Source organism: Gavia stellata, chromosome 6, assembly GCF_030936135.1.
Source record: "Gavia stellata isolate bGavSte3 chromosome 6, bGavSte3.hap2, whole genome shotgun sequence".
Classification (NCBI taxonomy): Eukaryota; Metazoa; Chordata; class Aves; order Gaviiformes; family Gaviidae; genus Gavia; species Gavia stellata.
Genome location: NC_082599.1, coordinates 39,415,505 through 39,437,028, shown reverse-complemented (window position 1 = coordinate 39,437,028; position 21,524 = coordinate 39,415,505). Strand labels below are relative to the sequence as shown.

The 21,524-nt window shown below is 42.5% G+C and overlaps 1 protein-coding gene across 3 annotated transcripts in view; it reads right to left on the bottom strand.

Moving 5' to 3' along the window:
- GALNT15 (polypeptide N-acetylgalactosaminyltransferase 15) overlaps positions 1–16,453 on the bottom strand; it is a 28,905-nt gene extending 12,452 nt beyond the window's left edge. For 2 of the 3 annotated variants that reach the window (XM_059818856.1, XM_059818854.1), the window contains exons 1-4: positions 15,434–16,453; positions 9,569–9,735; positions 8,654–8,858; positions 83–250 (exon numbers count right to left, since the gene is read on the bottom strand). In XM_059818856.1, coding sequence (XP_059674839.1) covers positions 83–250; positions 8,654–8,858; positions 9,569–9,735; positions 15,434–15,978 — 1,085 coding nt within the window. In that variant the 5' untranslated portion in view covers positions 15,979–16,453. The remainder of the gene's footprint in view (positions 1–82; positions 251–8,653; positions 8,859–9,568; positions 9,736–15,433) is intronic. The other variant, XM_059818855.1, reaches the window with a different exon arrangement.
- Positions 16,454–21,524: the final 5,071 nt, after the last annotated feature.

The window sequence follows — 21,524 nt, the reverse complement described above, 5'->3', positions numbered from 1 at the left end:
TCTTCTGTTAGCTGGAAGATGACCCAAATTATACAGTTTTGCTGCTGAGCTGAGAGGAGGATATTGGCTGATGGACTGTTACCTGATAGGGCTGATGGGAGACTGTCGTACCTTCTCTTCATGCTCTGGCACTGGTTCCCAATGAAAATCTAGTTTCCAATCAAAAACACCTCGATGCAGGCCCACAGAGTGATAGTACTGAAAAGTCTTCCAGTCTATAACATCTATGACAGGGGAGACGACACTGTTTCTGAAAAAGACAATATCATTTTTTTCAAAGCCAAAGCACAAATTAAGTTCACTACTCTTAGTAAACAGTGGTTCTCCTTTTTGACACTGTCAAGCACAAACTCTCCTCTAGATGTTGAGTGCCCTTATTTTCCCTGCTGATAGAAGCTCAGGTGCTCAGGGCATAGGAATACTGAGCCTGCAGTGAGGAATCTAAAGATCAATAATTTATTGATAGCCTGTACCTTGCATTGTCATTTAAAGCTGTTCAGGATTTTGCTACAAGTTAATCATCAGAATTCTTATAAAGCTATTTCACACAGAGGCCTCAATCTGTGATGTTACAGGCTCTGCATGGATGCAAAGTTTACAGCAAAAGATGATTTTGGCCTCACACACTTTACCATCCTTTGATTTTCTTGTAGATCTTCCACACACTTCATGAGTTTGTCACTTCAGGCCAACGAAGAGTGCACTTATCCTTATTTTGTTCTGCTGGTTGTTTTGTAAAAAAACATTTATCACTGAGTTCATAAGCCAGTTTCTGTTTGCATTTTATCACAAACTTAAAATGCTCTTGCAAATGCACTGTCAGAGTGTGGAATCTACTTTTAAGAGCCAGAACAGAGCCATTGCACTGTAAGCAGCAATCCTCCAATTCATTTCTAACTTGAGTTAAATTTGGATTCGTCTGAGAAGAGGTATTAGACACTTCCCCATGGCAAACATGTCACAGTATTTCACAGTGCACTTGTACATCATCTTGGAATTAACTGGTAGTTCAGAAGAACCATCAGCATTCTTTGTTCCCAGGTCAATGATGTATCACATTTGGAAATTTTCGGAGTATAAATGCAATGGCATTAGGAACTGCAGGAAAAAAAGTGTTGAAAAAAAACATTATACATTTCTTCTCTGTTATGCAAAAAGGATAGCTTCTGGTCTCAGTGTAAGGGCTTGCCTATAGACAGAAGTTCCTCTGGAGAACATTTACTAGGGATTAAAGTACACTGGAAAAAAATACTCTTGTTACAGAGTAAGAGTATCCATATAGGAAATTATTCTGAGGTAGCTCTTTTCCTAGAAAATAACTCCCTGTTAAAACTGAGAGAGAGAAATGAAATGGTCAATTTTGGGGCAAAAAGTAGAAGATTTGATTCGTATGTTGGTCAGAGAACACTCTTGAGAGTAATATGCTTAAAACATAATACTATCAATGAAGAAAGGACATCTCAGAAGTCTCCAACGTAGTGAGTCCTTTGCACTTTTTCATGGCAGAGACCAGAACCAGCTGAGGAAGATGGTAGCTCTGGGTGATGTTAATGTAATCTTGACATTTCTTCTTTGCCTTTATAAACACTGCTTTTTCAGTATCAGGGTGGGGGGAAACTCCAAACTTTATCACAGTTGCCATCTCCTGTAGAGAATTTTAGAAGCCCCTTGAGAAAGAGAGACTACTGATCATCAGTGAATTGTATGAAGATGAACTATGCCGAGAATAATGTTAAAACGACTCAGTTATTCCATTGTTTCCTGTTAGGAGCAGACTGCCCTATGATGAGCAGAAAGATTTAAAATACAGAAGTGATTATATTTCTTCATTCAGGTGTAAAAACAGCCTTTGTAATATGTAATAATAGGCACTCTTAGAAACAAGCATTGCGTTTATAAATAGATGAGAAAATTTTGTGGTCACCTGCAACATTTGTAGGCGTATACATGAAGGCAGTGATTTGCTGTCATTCTCCCACAGGACTCAAGAAGAAATGAAAAGAAATGATACTAAAAATAATAAAGCTTACATCCTCCCCTGATTCTTTTGATGATACCCCTGTGATATAGTTTTGTATCCAGGACAGGAGCAACCATCTCAAACTCAAGCCAGCAGGAGCCTTTCTGCTGAAAGCTGTATTTAATCTTTGCTCACCGACAGCATGAAAAGGAAACTAACTGCTTCTGGAAGTTACTAAAAGGTAGTGTCCTGATGGACTCACACAAACAGTTGTTTTTTCTCTGATATGCTGAGAAAAATCCATCTAACAACTTAAATGGATTTTATATGACTAAACTTCAAAAAATGAAAAGTCACTGTAATTGTAATTTTTACAGCCTGCTGCATTCTCCAGTGTACGAGTATCTCTGTCAACTGTCTGGTTAGGAGTGTAGTTGGAGTTGTATACTTCCCACCTCAGTTTGTTCCTGCTTGCTGAAATACATGCTATCTATTACTACTTATTAATCCATTCTCATCGAGACGGGACTGAGGAACTAATGACCTCACTGTAGTTTATTTTACAATTTCAGAGTCAAGAAGGAAATATCAGGAGGGCATATTTGAGTGGAAGCCAGAGGAGGCAATGTAGACTAAACCATTCAAAAAACCTTGACCATGAAGACTAGACCAAATGTGCATATCCGAGACAGTTCAGACAGAGACAATGCGGATACTCAGTTATGCTCAGATATATTCTGGATCAGATGATCCAAACATTTCAGACTATCCTACATTTTCATATAATTTCAGCCATTTAAAACCTGTCCTTCTTTTTGGATCCACCTTAAATTTGTTGCCACTATAAAACTCCAAACTCCAATGATGCTTCTAGCAACAGTGCAAGTGCTCATAAGAGTAAGCACCACAGCAGCAGTTCTTGTTGAAATAATCCTTTATTTTTAATGCATGCTTTTGCTTTGCTTGTTATTGCGCATTGATTCTTCAATGACATTCAAGAAAAATACCTGCAGTGATGTAATGGATTCTGATGGTCTGGAGATGAAGCAATTATCCAAACTATCTGCAAATTATGACATGGAAAATTACAGTGTTTAAGACAGCTGAAAATAACTCACCGGATAAGTCACATTCTACCGTGGCTAAATTCAACCATAAACTAGAACAAAATAAAATCTAATCTCCCTTTTCACAAAATTATATCGTACAAACTGGTAACTGTGTTTTAGAGCTATTACTCTAGTAGCTCTTTCAGAATGCCAAGATTAACAGTTTTCAAGAGTATGTTTGTAAGTGTAATGCTAGATCTTCACCTAGTATAAACTGCTGTAGCTCTGCTGAAACCAATAGAAACATACCTTCTTAAAACTTCAAATATTGGGAGTGTCTTTCTGTTCTGAAATAGAGGAATCCAGTAACTTTATCTTGTATGAAAACTGGTCAACATCCAAATTTAATCTTAATCAAGCAGTGCTTTACCTATCTTTTGGTATTTTTGCTTTTTAAATTAAAGATCTGTTTTCTGCATATTCAGTGATGGTTTGATGTTTGTGTAGTTCTAAATGCAAATTTGCAGCAGAAGGTAATTGAAAGTTGGATGATGTTCTTAGCTATTCTTCTTGTTTTTAACTGGGTAACTGGCAGACAGTCAGCAGCTTCTCGGCACTTTGAAATGAAACACACACTGGCAAACTACTGCTAATTTTACTCTGTGGAATCCAAGGAAAGGAAAAAACAGGAAATTCAAATACAACTAGCAGCAAGGCTTTGAACTGTTCGACTAATTTGTGAATATTTCAAATGCTTGGAACACACATGAACTACAAAAGGTCACAATTCCATGAAAAAGAGCAACCCAAACAAGAACAATTTCCTGGTTTGGGATTTCTCAACCAAATACAACTGTGAACGAAATGTCTTCCCATGACCCTTTACAGTCACCATGGACATTATGTTCTTTTCTATTTTTAGAATAAGTAAGATGAGGAGAGGAAGATTTAATTAACACATCTGGTTTGAAGTTTTAGATACACTGCTTTTTGAAAGTGCTTTTTATTGATTTATACTTTCTTTTGCTGGGAAAGGAACAGATTTTAATCTGTTTAAATCTCCCTTTAAATAAGGAGGAACAAAAAAAAAACCAAACATGAAAATTATGTATTTTCCTCAACCAGTTTCAGAGTGGATCATTCCCTGCAGAAATCAGATAGCTAGGAAATCCAGGCAGTCCAAGTTCTCTGGCTCTGCATGTAGTCAAACTTCAGTATGTAACTGAGAATCCAAGCTGGTTCTACAGCATGCTGCATTTTCACTGAAAGCACCTTGCTGGCTGGCTGAAGTCTTTAGGGAAATAGTAATACAAAACATTTGAAATTAGATGGGGTTAATAAAAAGATAAAATGCGGTGATCAGGAACGGTAAAGCTATGGTATAAAGGACTACTTAAATACTGCCTTACAGACAACTCCCGATTAATTTAGGGCATATGAACAGTCTCCTTGAATTGATGGACTACTCATATGCTAAGCACTAAACATATACTTCAAATCTCTGTTAGGTAAAGTGCTAAGGGAATGTTTTATTTAAAAAAAAAAATCATTTGAACCTGTCTTTTCTGTTAAAATATTCAAATTTGTATGTGGGGTACGAAAATCTGTAGGAGCGACCAATACCTTTTTACACTGGACAGGCAGGGCACTGTGCCATGAATCATGCCTAAATCCTCATTGCTCCTACTTTTGTCAGTAATATTTGCTTTTGGCTTTAGATTCTCATCTTCAGTTTCTTTACCTCACCTTCTTTAAAATAGGTCACCTACTGATCCAGATCAACTGTGAAAGATTCTAAAGAGATAGCGTATCTTCACATAACATACCATGTAAATGCAGAACATAAATTTACTGAATTTGAAATGAGTGTTATTGACAAATGGGGCATATAAAAGGATCAGGCAAAGAGAGAAGTCCCAGGAAGCAGGCTGTTATATGTGAAGTATATGGAAGGTTTTCAAAACAGGAAGGGTAGCATGGAAATGCGTGCTCAGATGCTGGGGTTGTGTGGGCTCTGGGTGGATAACATTATGCTTTCCTGAGCCTGCGAGAAGGTAGAAAACAGATGGCTTATGTATTTGGTAGCTCGAAAAGCTGGGGTACGGGCCACCAAGAAGATGCTGTTCAACTTTAGTGTAAAGTATTTCCCTTCCCTCTAGTGTATTACCATAAAACTAGAACCACACAAAAAATTTCTGAACAGCAGAACTCTGTTTCTATTCCTATATCTACAAGCAGAGGCTGCCATTCACTCCTGAATGGGAGCAAACAACAGATGAGATACCTTGCCACTGCTATGTTCATTTCTTACTCTGTTTAACAGCATTTTCATTAAAGATTAGTGATCTAGAATCACGGTGCTAAGTAGAGGCACTTTGAATTTTAGAAACTAGATGGGCTTCTTTTAATAATATCACAGGCTTCTGTTTGCTAACATTATATTTGTTGTATAGGCAGTGCACCAGCACAGAGGGAAACAGCCCTTGCAACGAGGAGCAGGGGAAAGGTCCTATGGGCAAGCTACCCCTTTGCAAGCCACCCCTCTGCCACAGTTATGGTGCCAATGCCTTTTTTAGAGGTGGAATTCCTTGTCAAGGATATAATCAAGGCTCATTTTGCTTTCATGCAGTATTCTCAGGAACCACACTTTGGATCTTTTTTTAAAAAATCATCCTGCTTCAGCATGATGATCACTGGTTTTATGTTAAAGCAACAACCTTTTCAAGGCTTCATGGCACAGTTCATTATATGCCCCCTCTGCCTTTCACTGCCCTTGGACCCAATACAAAATAGCAGCTGTCTCCTGCAGTCTCCTGGAAAAGGCAAACCCTTCAAAAGACGACTGTAGTAATTGCACAGCTGTATTACTATGCGCCGTGTTACTCACCTGGAATTAGCCTGGAACACAACAGTTGTCAAATGAAATGATCTATGGGGCATCTCATCTAGCTTTCTCATGTTGTCCAGGTGCCTATGGTATTCATCCTTGAATAATCGAAATGTCAAGGAATGCTTTAAAAGCCATTGAACCATTCTCTAGGCAATATACTAAGCTGACGCACAGCTTCCCAGTCAATTTGTTAGGCACGGTTCAAAGAACTAGTCCCAATCAAGGTGTCCATAAATGCATGTGTAATGATTTTAGAAAGACTTAACACTTTTTGGGAAAATAATTTTGATTGGGTTAGTGAATAAAACCATCACGTAGGGAGATGAAATGTCGTCACCCAGAGCAAGTCAAATATCTGACAAATATTTCCATACCTATAAAATTGGGATAATTTTTCTCACGTTTTTCATGTCTGTCATTACCGCAGGCTACTCAGAACTGGGGATATCTCCCTTTTTGTGAGTATGTTCAACTCAGAGTGAGGTCTTATTTTGGGCAAGGTTCTCCCGGCATCGGTCTAAGACAGGTCACAATAATAGTGGTAGATCTGATCAGGAGTCTAGAAAATTAGGCTTAATCACAATTACCAAAGTTAAAATCTCCCTCCAGCTCTATTAAGCTCCTGCAAAGTTTTAAGCTTTAGAAAGGCTGCATTTTTCCTTGCCAGCAAACAACTCACTCACTCACTCTAGGTGATTAAGTGTTTACCCATCCTGTCTCTCCAGCAAAAGTGCATGAGTTGCAGCTTGATCAGTACATTAAGAAGAGGAATGATGGGTATTTCACCAGTCACTGTAAGCTTTTTTTCACTGTACTTTTCTCATTTGGGTAGTCTTAGAGAGTGCACATGATTCAATTTAACAGCTCCTTGACTGCTAAATGAAGCCAAGTTGACTATGCTAATGCTTTACATTTCCATAGTGATCTCCACACAAGCATTGCAAGCAATTTAGGAAAAATCATGAATTAACTTCCTTATCAGGTCAGTGTTATTATCACCATTTTTCAGCTGAGGAAAGAGGGACAGTGAGGGAAAGTGATTGCCAGATGCCTTAGAGCATGTCTTCCCTGTGCATGGGAGAATGGCACAGGTTCTCCACGCTAGCAGGGACAAAGCTCCCAGGGTCAGACACAGTGACTGACACAGCATACAGAAAGGGATGGCTTAGCCCATAATATAATCCAAATGCCCTTCCACCTTTGCTCCATTAGTCCAATTAGCTATTAGCTAACTCAGTGCTAAATTCTGCCCTCCTGCAGGAATGAATGAGTACATGGGCCCTATAAAGGAAGAGAATCCCTTTCCCATCCCCTGGTGACGGTACTACAGAAATCTCAGAGCTATAGTAGGCTCGGTGGCTTTGCATTCCCTCAGCAGGGACAATTTTTGACAGTGCATCACTACACTTGTGGTGGGGTCCTAACTTCTCTCTTGCCATTGTTATTCCCCCTTCACTATATCTCTCCTCTGAGATTTTTGTAACTCTTTCAACTTCAGCAATACAACCTTGAATAAGGAAGGACTGGCCAATTGATAGAGATAGGAGTTTTGCATGAACATCAACAATAGACTATAGCTCAAAGCAGAAGAATCATGAAGCATATTCACAATAAACCATCTAATAAGTCAGCAGACAAAAAATAATCTTCTTTTCCAAGGAGGAAATTTTAGAAAAGAATATTCCTAACATCCTAGGGTAGCATTACTCTTGCTTTTAGTATTCTTAATGTTTTCATCTGAATGATGTAATCATTTCTAAAAACTGACATTAATTCTCTTATAAGCAAACAAAATCAGCCATAAAAGCTGCTTGTTCCAGTGCTTGGGAACAGCCTTTGAAGGTCTACACTATGACTGCTTAATGGTCTGGTAAGAGTTTTAAAGATTTGGTTTTTTTCTTTTACCCCCTCAAGTAATTATTCATTTTTTCCCAAGTAGCTTATGAGTAATGACAGACAAGATAATATACACATTTAATAAATATACAAATAAATATATATACAAATACAAATAAATATACAAATTTAATAAAGGATTTAATAAAGGATCCTTTAATAAAGTATTTACTGCCATGTAATTCTTGAAACCTTTTCAGTGATTTAATCTCTTTGAAGGACTTGGGGACTGCATTGATGAACTCAGCTGTACATTAGAGAGCAGGCCCAAGCACCAAACTAAACATGAAAGATTTGGAAAATACAAATCTGTATCTTCCTCTGTCAGTTTGGTGTCAGTGAAAGTACCTGTGATTAGCCAGAACTGTCTAGGCTGCCCAGAAAGTAAATTTTTTCTGGGGTATAGAGATGGTGCAGGTGACATTGGTATGTAGCCAAACTGGCTCAGGAGGACAAAGCATTTTATCCTTGGCTTCATGACTGAGACAGCTAAAAAGTAAAAACAATGGAGTCTTGTAGTAGTTTCTCTGGTGGATGTTTGCCAATTTGCAAACAGCTTGAGACTGCAACCTTTTTAATTCAGACCACCAGGAAGCCTTCCTACAGCTCTAACTGGATACAGACTCTGACAGTTCAGTGATACTGGGTGTGAAATTAGGGTTATCAGCTGTGTGATCTATCCTGCTTCTCCACATTTCAGTGATGCATGTGGTGATAAGGTAGAAAATAAAAGCAATGTGACCAGAAAGAAGAAGGTAACCAAGAGAGGATTAAAAAAATACCCAAATCTTTCCAAGTACATCTCCTTCAGCAGAAATCAGCATATGCAGGGAGCTCAGAGGTCATGGAGATATTTACCGGTTGCTGGACAGCCTGGCTAGGAGGGGTTCCAGCCAGCCCTTCTGACACTCGCAGTGTGAATCCATGAAGACGAGCACGTCCCCAGTTGCCCGTGCAGCTCCTAGCATCCGACCTCGGATGACACCAAGCCTTTTGTTGCTCCGGATGAGTTTCACACCTTCCAGCTTAGAGATGTATTCACTCAGAGCTGACTTCAGGTGCCCTGTCAGAAACAGAATGGTCACTGAATTGTTTTAGCTTTGATTCAAGCTGTTACAGAAAAGCAACAGGTAGTAGAAGATGCTACTTCTTGCTAGTAAAATGTTTTGGGGGCATTTGTTTTACATGGCCAAGTAGGCAGTATTCCAAATATTCCCACAGCAGCATAATGTCAAAGAGAAGTAGAGACTAATGAAAACTGAGATTCACTAGGTGCGAAGCTATTCCTGTGGGAAACTTAATAGCCTTCTCTCCTGTTTTCAGCAAAAGGTGGATGCTCTCATCATCTCATAAAAGGCGCTGATCAGAGTGAGATACTACAGGTGTTTGGCTTTCCCAAGCGCTCTGGATTACTTTAGCAATGTGGAGTTTTCCACTCTACACTTCAGCCAAAGTCCAAGTCTGGAAATTATTACATCAGATCTGATCCAGTGGGAAGGCTAAGATTTGCATACTGTGATCTTATTTTAAAGTAAGAAAGTTCAGAGTGATTGGAAATGATGGGGAAAAAAGAAACATATTTCAAAGTTGAAAGGCTAAGCTGAATTCTAGGGATGGAAGAGTGAAACCTGGCAGCCAGCTCAGGGTTCTGCTTAGCTTTCTTCCTGAGGGTCCTCTTTGCCTTCTACTCTCCTCACGCACTTCTTGGAGGAGGACAGTTTCTTCCCTGAAGCTTTACAAGAAAGAGCTCACATACAGAGAAATGGGGACTACCTTGCTGGCTGAGATCGTCGACTAGGATGATATCCTTGAGGGAGGCCTTTGGGGCTGTGTCCATAATGCTGTGCACGGTTCTCAGCAGAGTAGACCAGGCTTCGTCATGGAAACAGATGATGACACTAGCAGTAGGCAGACTGGAGTCATATTCTTGCTGTAGGCACCTGCATGGGATCAAATGAGGGAGACACTAGAAACACTGGTACAACTGGCTACTTGTCTCTCAGAGCAAAGTTGTAAGCTACACCTAAACCTTCAGAGATGGAAAGCAGTTTAAGATATCGGCTCGCTTCTAATGAAGCAAAGTATTAAAGTGTCCAAGACTGAAATACAAAGTGAAAATATAGGAATGTCATTATAAAAATTAAAATGCAAAAATAGGAATGTTTCGCTGTATTCTGGGACAATTCCTTCTGCTCTGGCTGCCTGAAAACACACAGCTCGCCAGAAATGGTCCAGAAGGCAAAGAAAGAGAAACTGAAGACAATTAGAAACAGCAAAGCAGAGAGGGGGATAAAGCAGGTCAGTCAGCCTCCACCAATTTCCGCATTTTCTCAAGTAACACAGAAAAGAGTAAACTGAAATGCAGTACCCTTAAGACTAACAAGTAAAATAACTCAACTGAACAACAGATTGGTATACCTGTGGACTGCCCGCCCAGTGAATGAAGCCAACATCTCAGTCCTGTATAGAAAAGAAATGGATCCTTACATGGGCAATGAAAATAAATGTAAATACATTTAAGAAAGTAAATGTATTTTCCCTATAAAGTTTTTACATGTTGCTTTTTTTGATAAAAATGATTCACTGATGAATGAGGCTCCCAGCTGGGTAGATTATCTTTATGCCATTTTCTGCTATTTACTTTACAACTCCAGGTACTGACAAAATCTCTTGCAAGACACCTGGCTGCATGGGTCACTTTGTGACATTTCTAGAGATGCTCCAGAGTGCCAGCTGGGGCCCATGGCTCCTCATTTTTCCACGGAGCCAAGATTTCACGTATGACACTGAAAAAAGTTCCATCAAAATTACTGTGAATTAGATGTTGCTTTGACAATGAAAGCATTTAAGAATGAAAAACACTTCCTGTTCATCCTCACAGAAACTGTATATGAAAAGTATAGACCCTCATCAAACAATGGCTGTTTCATAAATGTAGGTAAAGGATCTACAAATCGCATTCACGACAAAAAGTGTTTTCTGATGCACCAGTCTTGGTTCAGAGAGACAGGACACACTACACTGGCATGAGAATGCACATTTTACAGAAAACACCTTCAAATGCCCATTGTAGAGATGCAAAGACTGTGCTTATATATCTGCTTTGCTTACATTAGAAAACACATTTTAAAATCTTTTCATTTCCTGAGAAGCAGTCATTCCGTTTCCTAACTCATTTAATCTCTAGCAGCAAGAACTTCTTCAAGTAATTACAGAATTGGCTGAATGTGGCCCATTGGTATTTCAGCATTTTTGTTTTGCCAAGCAAATCATCATACAGATTTTACAGTGGTTGTTAAACAATTAGGTACTCAGCAGATGCTCATGTAAGGGATATCATTTTAATATTGCTATGTTTATTACCATTTTACTTAGTGCTTCTATTCATGGACTGAGGCCCTATGATGCTAGACACTACGCAGACACAAAGCTGCTTATCATTTAAGAGAATCCATAGTCTGAATGATTTAATAAAAAATACAAATACAAATAAATGAATACTATAGATACAATTCTGGGAATATAAATTTAAAATGAGCACAATTATAATAATTTATTATACTTTATAATATTTCACATTACTCTCTTTTTGTATAGAGAGGAAAATTTTCTTGACGATTTTTACATTGTAATGAATCTATGTTGTCCTTAGTTTACCAATTTTCTATAATCAACAATGCTGTTATTTCACAATTTCATATGGAATAATTGTTTCCATTTTCAGCAGGATGGAGAAAAGGATACTCTTATGACCTGGCAGTGTTTGTATTTTCAGGCAGAAGAATCTAGAGGTAATTAAGAAAAGTGAAGATCTGATGCAGTCCTTTTACTACCAGGCAGCTTCCAACCAGGAACTTTCAGTATATCTATAAGCACCTATATTTTGCACTATAATACTACAATGCTAGTATTGTTGCTAGTATTGAGGTTATAGCAAGAAAATAAGGCTGTTGTAGAATCTTAATTGGAAAAGAATTGAAAATAACTGTACTTGAATACATAGCATAGGTGGAGAGTGTTTGGTTGCCACGGAGATTGGCAAAGACTTGCAATACAGATATCTCATCTTCAGAAAAATGTGAAAGGGTACTGGTATGCAGAAATACCTTCCCTGTAATTTGGAGCAGTTTCGTAGACTGTCCATCGTAAATCAGCATTTCAAAAAGTCAGGGCTGTGACTGATATGAGACATAGTGATTTAATCCAATTTGTGAAAAATAAGGAATCGTCACACGCAGCAATGAACAGGAGAGCAATTCTGACACGGCAAAGGCATTGCCGACAGGGTCTCCCACCCACCTTCAGGAAAATGTCTCATTGAGATTCAGCTCCCAACAGCACTCAAGTGGAAGCTATGCTTTTGCAATGAAACTTTAAACCTTTTTAGAGAGCTTGTGAGTTTCTGTTTGCCTGGATACGTTTGACACTCAAGCCCAAGAGAGGAAAACAGACCTTTTTTCAGGCAGAACCCCATCACAAAAGTCACAATGGCAGGCTTGATTCGGGTCCACTGTCCCAGGAGGGTGTCAATGGCAGCTGGACCAACTGATGGCAGCAAACAGCCCTCAGAGGGACAAAGGTAGTTCAGAGGATGAGTCTTGATGTGGAAGAACAACTTTCTAGTACAACTGGACAAGTCATCAGGCCTTTTCACCCAGACACCCTGGCTGTTTCAAAATTGATATTCAAAGAAAAAGGGGCAAAACAAGGTACCTGATTCATCCGTCGGGGTATGTTTTACTGTGGGATGAGTAGGAGTGCTGGAAGAGACACAGTTTTATGCATCTACTTTCTGAAAAGTAGCATAAAACATTCACCTGGAAAGGTGTGCAAAAAGATGTGGGTTATGTTAGAAGCTGGGGTCTGGTGAGAGAGGTCTAAAGTATCGCTTTGCCAGGTAAGGAAGTTGGATCTGGGGCTGTCAAGGCACAGCACAGCCCACAGGCTCTGGTTTATTTCCAGCAGAGGTCTGTACTCTTCATATAAAATGAAACTGTAGTTATGCTGCTCATTGCTCCAATGCAAAGCACAACAGACCTCTTCATGTGAATTTCTAAGGAACAGCAGCTAAGTATATCTTATGGCATTTACTTACAACCTACAAGGTTTAAGAATAAAACTGAAGTATGTAAGTGTGAAGTTTGGCCAGCCTTATTTTACAGTATATGAAATTGCTTCACAATTAGTAGGCATAGCTTCTGTTACCAAGAATTTGCCATCTAATTTCAAGTGAAATGAGAGACGCTGAGTCCATGGAGCTAACTCACTGAAATGCCTCTAATTGGTTGGGTTCTCACTAACTAAATAACAGACATTATTAGGAACAACATGATTCAAACAGAACAGAGTAACAGACAACCTGATTCATTACTGGTTCACTCTCATTTTACACTGATATAAAACCAGACTGACATAGTTGTGAGCTAGGCCCCCAGAGTAAATTACGCCTAAAAAATATCATTGTGGTTTGTGTGTTGTGCCGTAAAGGACAGAACTGGCTTAGAGGTAGACCTCTGCTGCAGGTTTATGATCTGGATTTAGATCTGAACAACTGTGAAGCCTCAGATGTTCAGGTGTGTGGTTTTAATCTAGGCTCTATAAGCTGTGGTGCTGGTAACTCTTTAGGCTGTAACTAGTCAGACAGGAAAACCCATCCCAGAGCTCTGAGACCATTTACTGAGATTAGTATTAACTAAACCTGTCTCTTGTTGGATGTCCCTTCAGCTGCCAAAGTAAAACTGTTTTTTGGCTGACATGACAGGCAGTAAACCAGGGTCATCATTCCTCCTTTGAACACTACATAGTTCAAAGAGCTGCCAGTGAAGCATGGTGAAAAATAACTGCAATAATATTAGCATTACATTATTCAATAGAACTACCCAAATTAACACTGAACCTAGTCAGCAAGTGTAGAAAACACTCCATTTCATTTCTCTTTTGTTAAGATTGTCCCATTAAATTAGAGCCACCAGCTGTCTTTAAACATGTGAAAATGGCCACTAGAAAAATTATTATATATATTCTCTGTCTTACTTGAAATGTTTTCTGGCACATCTTTCCACTGTGTCCTGGGGGAAAGCTACAATAGCTTTCATTACAGTAGGCAAGAAAAAAAGATATACACTCACATCCCTTTCCCTCTCCCCTGGGCAGGGGAGTGGAGGTACACCTCAGCCCCTTTTTAAGAAGTGGGATAAACTGCCCTTCCTGGGCTGGTGGAGTAACTGGATCTCAAGCCTCCAGGCTTCAAGTGCAACTCGTGGGGCTTCAAACACAGTACGTGGGGCTTCAAACACAGTACGTGGGGCTTCAAACATAACGTGGGGCTCCAAACGCAACACTTTTTTGATGTGGCCTTACAGCCTGGCTGCTGCCAGCTACGGTGGTGTTGGCAGATCTGATGAGACACACCGATCTCCACCTCCGAGGAGTTTCCTTTCAAGGTTTGTCGGGTCACTTGTTACACTAAAAAAGTGGAAAGCCCCAACTTAGTGGGGCTTCCAACCTTAGTGATTCTCTGATTCTGTGAACTTCTGACTTCTTTATCACCCCGTAAGCCCAGCGACCCCACAGCCCTGGCAGAGGCCCACCATGAGGTGGTCGCTGGGGCCTTAGAGCGAGTCGTAGCGCCCGGAAGCGGAGGGACGGCCGCTCGCTCCGCTCTGCCCCGACCCGCCCTCAAGCAGCTGCTCGTCGCAGAGCCGGGCCGGGGCAGCCGCAGTCGGCGGGTGAGCTGGGGCCGGGGCCAGGGCCGGGGCCGGGGCCGGGGCCCAGCCGAGCGGGGCTGCCGCCTTTTCCGCTCAACCCCGCACGGCCCCGGCACACAGCGCGGACCGTGGCGCCGTTCGCCGTGCAGAGTCCCTTCCCAGCCCCAGCAGACAGACAGACAACCGGGGGAGGCCGCGGGGGCCGGGGCACACGCTGCGCTCCCCTGCCGCCGCCTGGCACCTGCTGGGGCGGGGGGCGCCCCGCCCGCGGCCGCCGGCAGGGGGCGCTGCTGCCCGCCCGCCCGCAGGCGCCGCGTTGCTGTGGTGACGGGCCGGGCCGGGCCGCGTCGCGGTGGCCCGGCCGCCCTGTCGCCGCGGGGAGGCGGGCGGGGGGACGCGGCGAGGGGGTGCGGGAGGCGCAGGTAACAGCATACATCGGCCGCCAGCTGGGTCGCGGTGCGCTCCTTCGTCCTCCCGTTTCTGACCCGGCGCCCCCCGAAGCTGTAGCTGCTCCCCCCTCCCCCGCACCCTCCACGTTTGCCGCCTGTCGGCTCCTGAGGGCTTGAAACACCTCCGGTGTTTCGTGCAGCCTCTGCCGGCTCCGGCAGCACCTGCCGCGGTCTCGGGGTGCGCGGGGCTGTGGCCCAGGGCGGGGGCGGCCGTGGCTGGGCAGCCGCGGGGTGCCCGTGGGACCCGGCTGGGGCGGCTCGGGCTCCCGCCGGCTGCGGGAGCGTACCTGGCTCTGAGGGACAGGGGTGTGTTCCTCACACAGCGTGGGGAAAAACGTTATCCCGAAGCGGAGGGGAGAGTTTGATAGGAAAGACGCGTGGTTTAAAGGAGGAGAGGTTCACGGGGGGGGGGGGGGGGACGGGGACGGCGACGGGAAAGAGACAAGTTTTCCCCCGGAGATTAAATAGGCTGTTTTACTTACAACGGGTGTCGTACCTCAGGCAGCTCCCTGCGCAGAGAGATCCGCTCACTGAGCGCTTCGTTAAAGCCATGGGTTTCCAGGCCGAGCGGCCGCTCCCCCGCAGCAGCCCCTTCCCCAGCCTGCAGAGGAAGGGACAGGAGCTGGGACTCCGGGTCCCCCTCTGCCCTCCCCTCCGGCCGCCTGCTCTGCTGCTTCACCATGCGATAGCCCTTCCTGGCCTTGCTGTGGTTCCTTTTGCCGGAGGGCGACACAACGGCCACGATCAACTCATCCTCCCGCAGGGAGATGAATGGCGATAGCCCATCCAAAGGGTAATACTGCTGGCTCTCCTCCTGGGTCTCCAGCATCTCTTGGGTCTCCGCAAAGTCCATCTGATACCCTTCCCGGGGGTTGAGCTCCACTGGCTGGAAAGTCCCTTCCTTGCTCTGGTTGCTGGGTGGTGGATTCAGCGTTGTAACCATCAGTAGCAAAAAGCCCAGCATCAGCAACAGCAAGAGAAACTGCAGCTTGCGTGATCCATATCTGCACTTCTTCCTCAAGAACATACTGTTGGTGACAAAACGATACAGATGGTCATGTTAAATATCACTTGGATCTTTCTCAGACTCCAGTCCTCGGGTTGCAGCAAAGCCCTGGTTTTCACTATATCTGCCAAGAAGATTTTTTTTTTCTCCCCTCACACTTCACTGATGCCGTTTCATGTCTCTATTTACAGACAAAATATAACATTCCTATTAATATTGCACTTACTGTAGTAAAAGGTAGCATGGATCCAGTGAGATAAAGTAGATCCTTTTTTATACAGAGTCCCAGCTTAGTTAGGAAAGCGTATGTTTAGCTGATGAAAAGAGCAGCTAAAGTTTTGATTTTTTCCTTTTTAAATTCTAGGTAAAAAGAAATTCTGTTTCTTAGAGTTTCCTTCCAGAGTAGATCCTGCTTCTTCAAAGTTTCCTGTTGCTGCCTGGTTTGAAGCGCCTTATCTCTGAAAGCAGATCAGACAGCTCTCCCCCGTTCAGAGGCTTCAAGTTAACTGTGATCAACAGATGAGAACTAGTCGGTCCCTGACTTTGTTTCACACATAACTACAGCACTCAGTCAGGAAGCACTTTGCCAGACATAATACAGAGCAATGTGTGCGTCTTTCTCTTGGTCCTAATGCCCTCACTGTTCTTGTCCTATCAAATCAAAACTTTGCAAAAGCTGTAAGTAGTGAAATATAAGAAGCAAAACGTTACATTATAAAAGAAATCAAGGCACACCATGAATCGCTCTACTTGTGAATAGCCATATTAAGCTAAGAATGCTCAGAGCAAGAAGCAAGAATTTTATAAACTGAATAAAAGATGGAGTGCACATGATTTATTTAAGGTTATATTTATTCATATGGTAATGTGTTAGCTGGAGTATATGAGTATATTTCATTTTCAATAAATATTTACAGTTGTAGGGATTTTAACAGTGATAGAAGGATGCCAAATTACCACATGGCAGACTGAAGTTGTCTCCTTATCCATAAATTTGGTATTGCAGGGAAAGCAGCACTTCAAGTTTTCAATAGTCCAGGAATAACATGTAGTAAGCCTGGGCTGGAACAACAACTACTGACACTGAAAGAAAACGACCACTTCTCTGATTAGAAGGGGAGCTCAGTCTCTGAAGTCGGTTTGCTAATATTTCTGGCAGAGGTGCTAGTGGGCATGGACTGTGGCATTTTTTGCTGCGAGATGGATGCTTGTCCAATGGGAAGAGGGGTGAGACAGTCCACATCCTTCCATGTCACACACCTCTTGGTCTGGCAGAGATCAGGTATGGATGTAACTCAGGTGTTGCCAACCCTTTTGGTGCTGGGGGCATGAGGTGTGGTTTTTGGCATATCTTTTAACATTTGATGAGCAGAAAGCTCCAGCTCCAGCTCCAGGAGGCATGTGATTACTGGAGAACTTCCATGTTCCCCTTTTGTTAAAAAAGTACATTTCTAGAAATTATAGGTAAAAGAAAAGCCTGAAGACATGAATGCAGTATACTCTAAAGGGAACCAAGGATTTGTTCTTTTTTTCCTTCTTCCTCATTACTTCCCTGTAAGATGTTCTGTGAGTTCAGCCTATGGTTCCTGGTAAACAGTTTCCAAAAAATTAAAAATGCGAGGACACCTACTTTCAAATTAAAATGAGTCATGGCCTTCAAAAGGAAGGATGGGATAGAGCACCTTGAAATTGCTGGAGGCATGTAATGTCTCACTTCTGTGTGTACTCCCCTAACCGTCTTATACAGAATGCCTGGAGGTAGTGTGACCAGTCTGCTGTGTCTGCTGTGTCTTGGCACCTTCCCTACCTCAGCTGTTCTTTAAAAGATATAATACTGCTTTAATCATATCTTGGGTAGAAGGAAGATTTAGCCAATATTTTGATACTTCACCATTGTGTGTGTCTTTCTTTTTTAACTTAAATTCAGAGAAAAGTAACATCCTAACCCACCTTCAGCCCTGAGAATGTTGCTCTTTCTCCTATTTTTCATAGGGAAAAAAAGGGTTGATGTTTTCAATTCAATAGGGAAGCAGCACACATTTGCATTTAAAAAATCTGAGTTCAAAAGCATTCATTTAAATAACAATATGTGTCAGCCATAGAAAGACAAAATGAAATGGAAATGAAGAGACCTGTCCCAGGCACTCCGCAAAAAACTGGCACCAGCAACTTGCAAAAGGTTCAGTTCCACAGAGTCCCATTATCAGGCATGTGGAATAAAAGAAAATAAAAGAAAATAAAAGAAAATAAAAGAAAAGGAGAAACATAAGAGTGTGTGGAATAAATGCGAGAAAGTATTACTGGCTTTTTTTACTTTCCTGATCTACCCAAGTACTGTGATTTGATGTAATTTAATTAGTATTTTTGCCCTGGCTAAAATATTATAACAGGATGCTGTAACAACTCTGATCAAGATAATTCTAGCCTGCAGTGGTAACTACTGTATAAATTCTGTCCTGGTATGTTCTGTGCTGCTGAACAAATCCACCTGGGTCTTTTGTGCAGCTGTGTTTCAGCTACAAATGAAAAGAGACCCAATTAACAAATGTACAGCAACCTTTGCTACTTCTGGGACAGAACTGATAGGTAACATTATCACTGAAACCTATGTATATGGAATCTGGCCTTTGAATATATCCTGACCATTTTAACAAACAAGAAATGAACAATTACAGAAGATGTTTGGAGGTCAGTCTAGTCAATTAAATGTGCAAGCACAAAACACTGCGTGGCACACTTCCAGCAGCCTCCATTGCCTGTCCAGCATGGACCTCTCTGTTGAAGCTTTCTCACAACCATCCTCAGTTCTGCAGGAGTCTTCATGAACCATCATGTGTCAACCAGTCTGTTTTCCAACCTCATCTCTTGAAAACGAGCCAGGAAGGTTTTCCACTGCCAGCGTACAAAGGAGAGATCATCTTTCCAGTGGATGAGCCCTTCAGTGTCTGAGAGGACATGTCTTGTTTCCAAAATGCACTTGAAGAACAGCATCACTTTCTTATCACCTCCCCACCTGGAAGTCAAGAAGACCATATCCATGGTATTTTGTTTCTACCTGTGGTTACTAAAAAGCATGCTACAAAGTAGGCTTTTCACTGGGACACAGAATGGGTTGCTCCCTCCTGCTTAGCTGTGGAGGAGTCCCTCTCCCCAAGCATCCTAGGACACATTCCTGTGCATCCTTTGGTGGAAGAGGAAGGAGCACTCTGTGTCCCAGGCTCTACCCTCAGGCCTAGAGCCATCGCTGCCTTCCTGGCTTCCAGTCTCTTAAGCGCTGTTTCATGCACGTAGCCCACAAAGAGGCTGCCCACAAAAGGCATTGTTGCCCTTGGACTGCTGTTCATACAGCAGACGCTAGAGCTCCTCGGTCAGTGGGAGAGGAACATGTTACAAGCTGTGCCAAACATCAGCAATTGCTCCAGAAAGGGCCAACCTCCGGTGCCAGTATTGACCAGTGCCAATATTGTGTTGTCTTTCCTGCTGGTCAACCCATGAAAGTGCTGAAAGACTTGGGCTCCTACCAGTCCTGCTCAGGTAGACCCAGTTGCAGAAGGTACACATACCTTCAGTGAATACAAAGTCAAGCCGTATTGACTACTACATTCTTTAATACTTGCTCATGCCTCTGATTGATGAAGAAGAAAATATTCACTGTCCTTCACTGTTGCAAATTTTGCTCACTAATTGCCAAATGCTAGAACATGAAATCAGATCTAGGTCTTATTATTAATTTGAAAAGTATTAGGAAACATAGTTGCCTTACCCAGAGTAATAAACCTTTCAGTTGCTGTGGTGTAGCTGTTTGTACTTACCCTTTCCTCCCCACTTCATTTTGGCTTGCGTTTTTGTCCAAACCATTCCCCATCACATACTTGTTAAATATTATGTGACATGTAATGTTATCCGTACGTGAAGAAACAACACATACTTTCAATGTGCAGAGCCCATATTTAACTGCCAGGAAAATAACAAAGCAAGAACAAAAACAAGGCTGGATGGAAGAACGAGCGTGTGGACAGGTTGTTACTTACTCTTTAATAAACATCTTGGATTGATTTACACTCCTATGCCAAAAGCAGACATGCCACCTTCCATTTAAAGACTCAACACGTAGCAGTACTCATGGCTTCATAGCTGCACGTATTATATGCCACAGCTCTTTGTGCGTTGTAACAATGGCTTTATTTGCACAGATGTGAAGAAAGTCAGTGCATAAAATGAGACTGATTACATGGTGCACAGGATTTGTGGTGGTTTTATAATCAAGTTTCTTTGCCCATTCTTCCCAGGATACAATAAGAAATATGTATTTTTAGATTATCACAAAATATAATTTATTTTCAGGTGTTGCAGATGTTTTGTGTGCTTGGCATTGTACCAAATATTGTTCGTTCAATGACAAGAAGGAAGCCCCCACAGTCCAAGGGGAAATGGTTAGCAACCTGCTACACCACGTAGACACACACAAGTCTATGGGGCCAGATGGGATCCACCCAAGCGGACTGAGGGAGCTGGCATAAGTGCTCACCAAGCCTCTTTCCATCATCTACCAGCAGCCCTGGATAACCGGGGAGGTCCCAGTTGACTGGAGGTTAGCAAATGTGACGTCTGTCTACAAGAAGGGCTGGAAGGAGGACCTGGGGAACTACAGGTCTGTCAGCCTGACCTCGGTGCCAGGGAAGATTATGGACCAGATCACCTTGAGTGCCATCGCGCGGCATACACAGAACAACCAGGTGATCAGGCCCAGTCAGCACGGGTTTATGAAAGGCAGGTCCTGCTTGACTAACCTGATCTCCTCCTATGACCAGGTGACCCGCTTAGTGGACAAGGGAAAAGCTGTGGATGTTGTCTACCTGGACTTTAGTAAAGCCTTTGACACCGTTTCCCACAGCATTCTCCTGGAGAAACTGGCTGCTCATGGCTTGGACGGGCACACTCTTCACTGGGTAAAAAACTGGCTGGATGGCCGGGCCCAAAGGGTTGTGGTGAATGGAGTTAAATCCAGTTGGTGGCCCATCACAAGTGGTGTTCCCCAGGGCTCAGTACTGGGGCCAGTTCTGTTTAATATCTTTATCAATGATCTGGACGAGGGGATCAAGTGCACCCTCAGTAAGTTTGCAAATGACACCAAGTTGGGTGGGAGTGTTGATCTGCTCGAGGGTAGGAAGGCTCTGCAGAGGGATCTGGACAGGCTGGATCGATGGGCCCAGGCCAATTGTATGAGGTTCAACAAGGCCGAGTGCCAGGCTCTACACTTGGGTCACAACACCATGCGACACTACAGGCTTGGGGACAAGTGGCTGGAAAGCTGCCCGGTGGGGAAGGATCTGGTGACCACTGGCAGGGGTTTTGGCACTAGCATTGTGATTTGTAAGATGTTTACCAACCTGTCAGTGAAGGAAATGTATCTGAAATTCCATTTTTACAAGATTTCTGCTCATAAATCACATGACCAATGTAAAACAGAGCATGGAAGTCATGGACATTTGGGGGCATGAAGGTCAGCAGCACTTGATGGAAAGTAGAGGGATCATATCACAGGAGTGACAGCTTCTGGATTTACT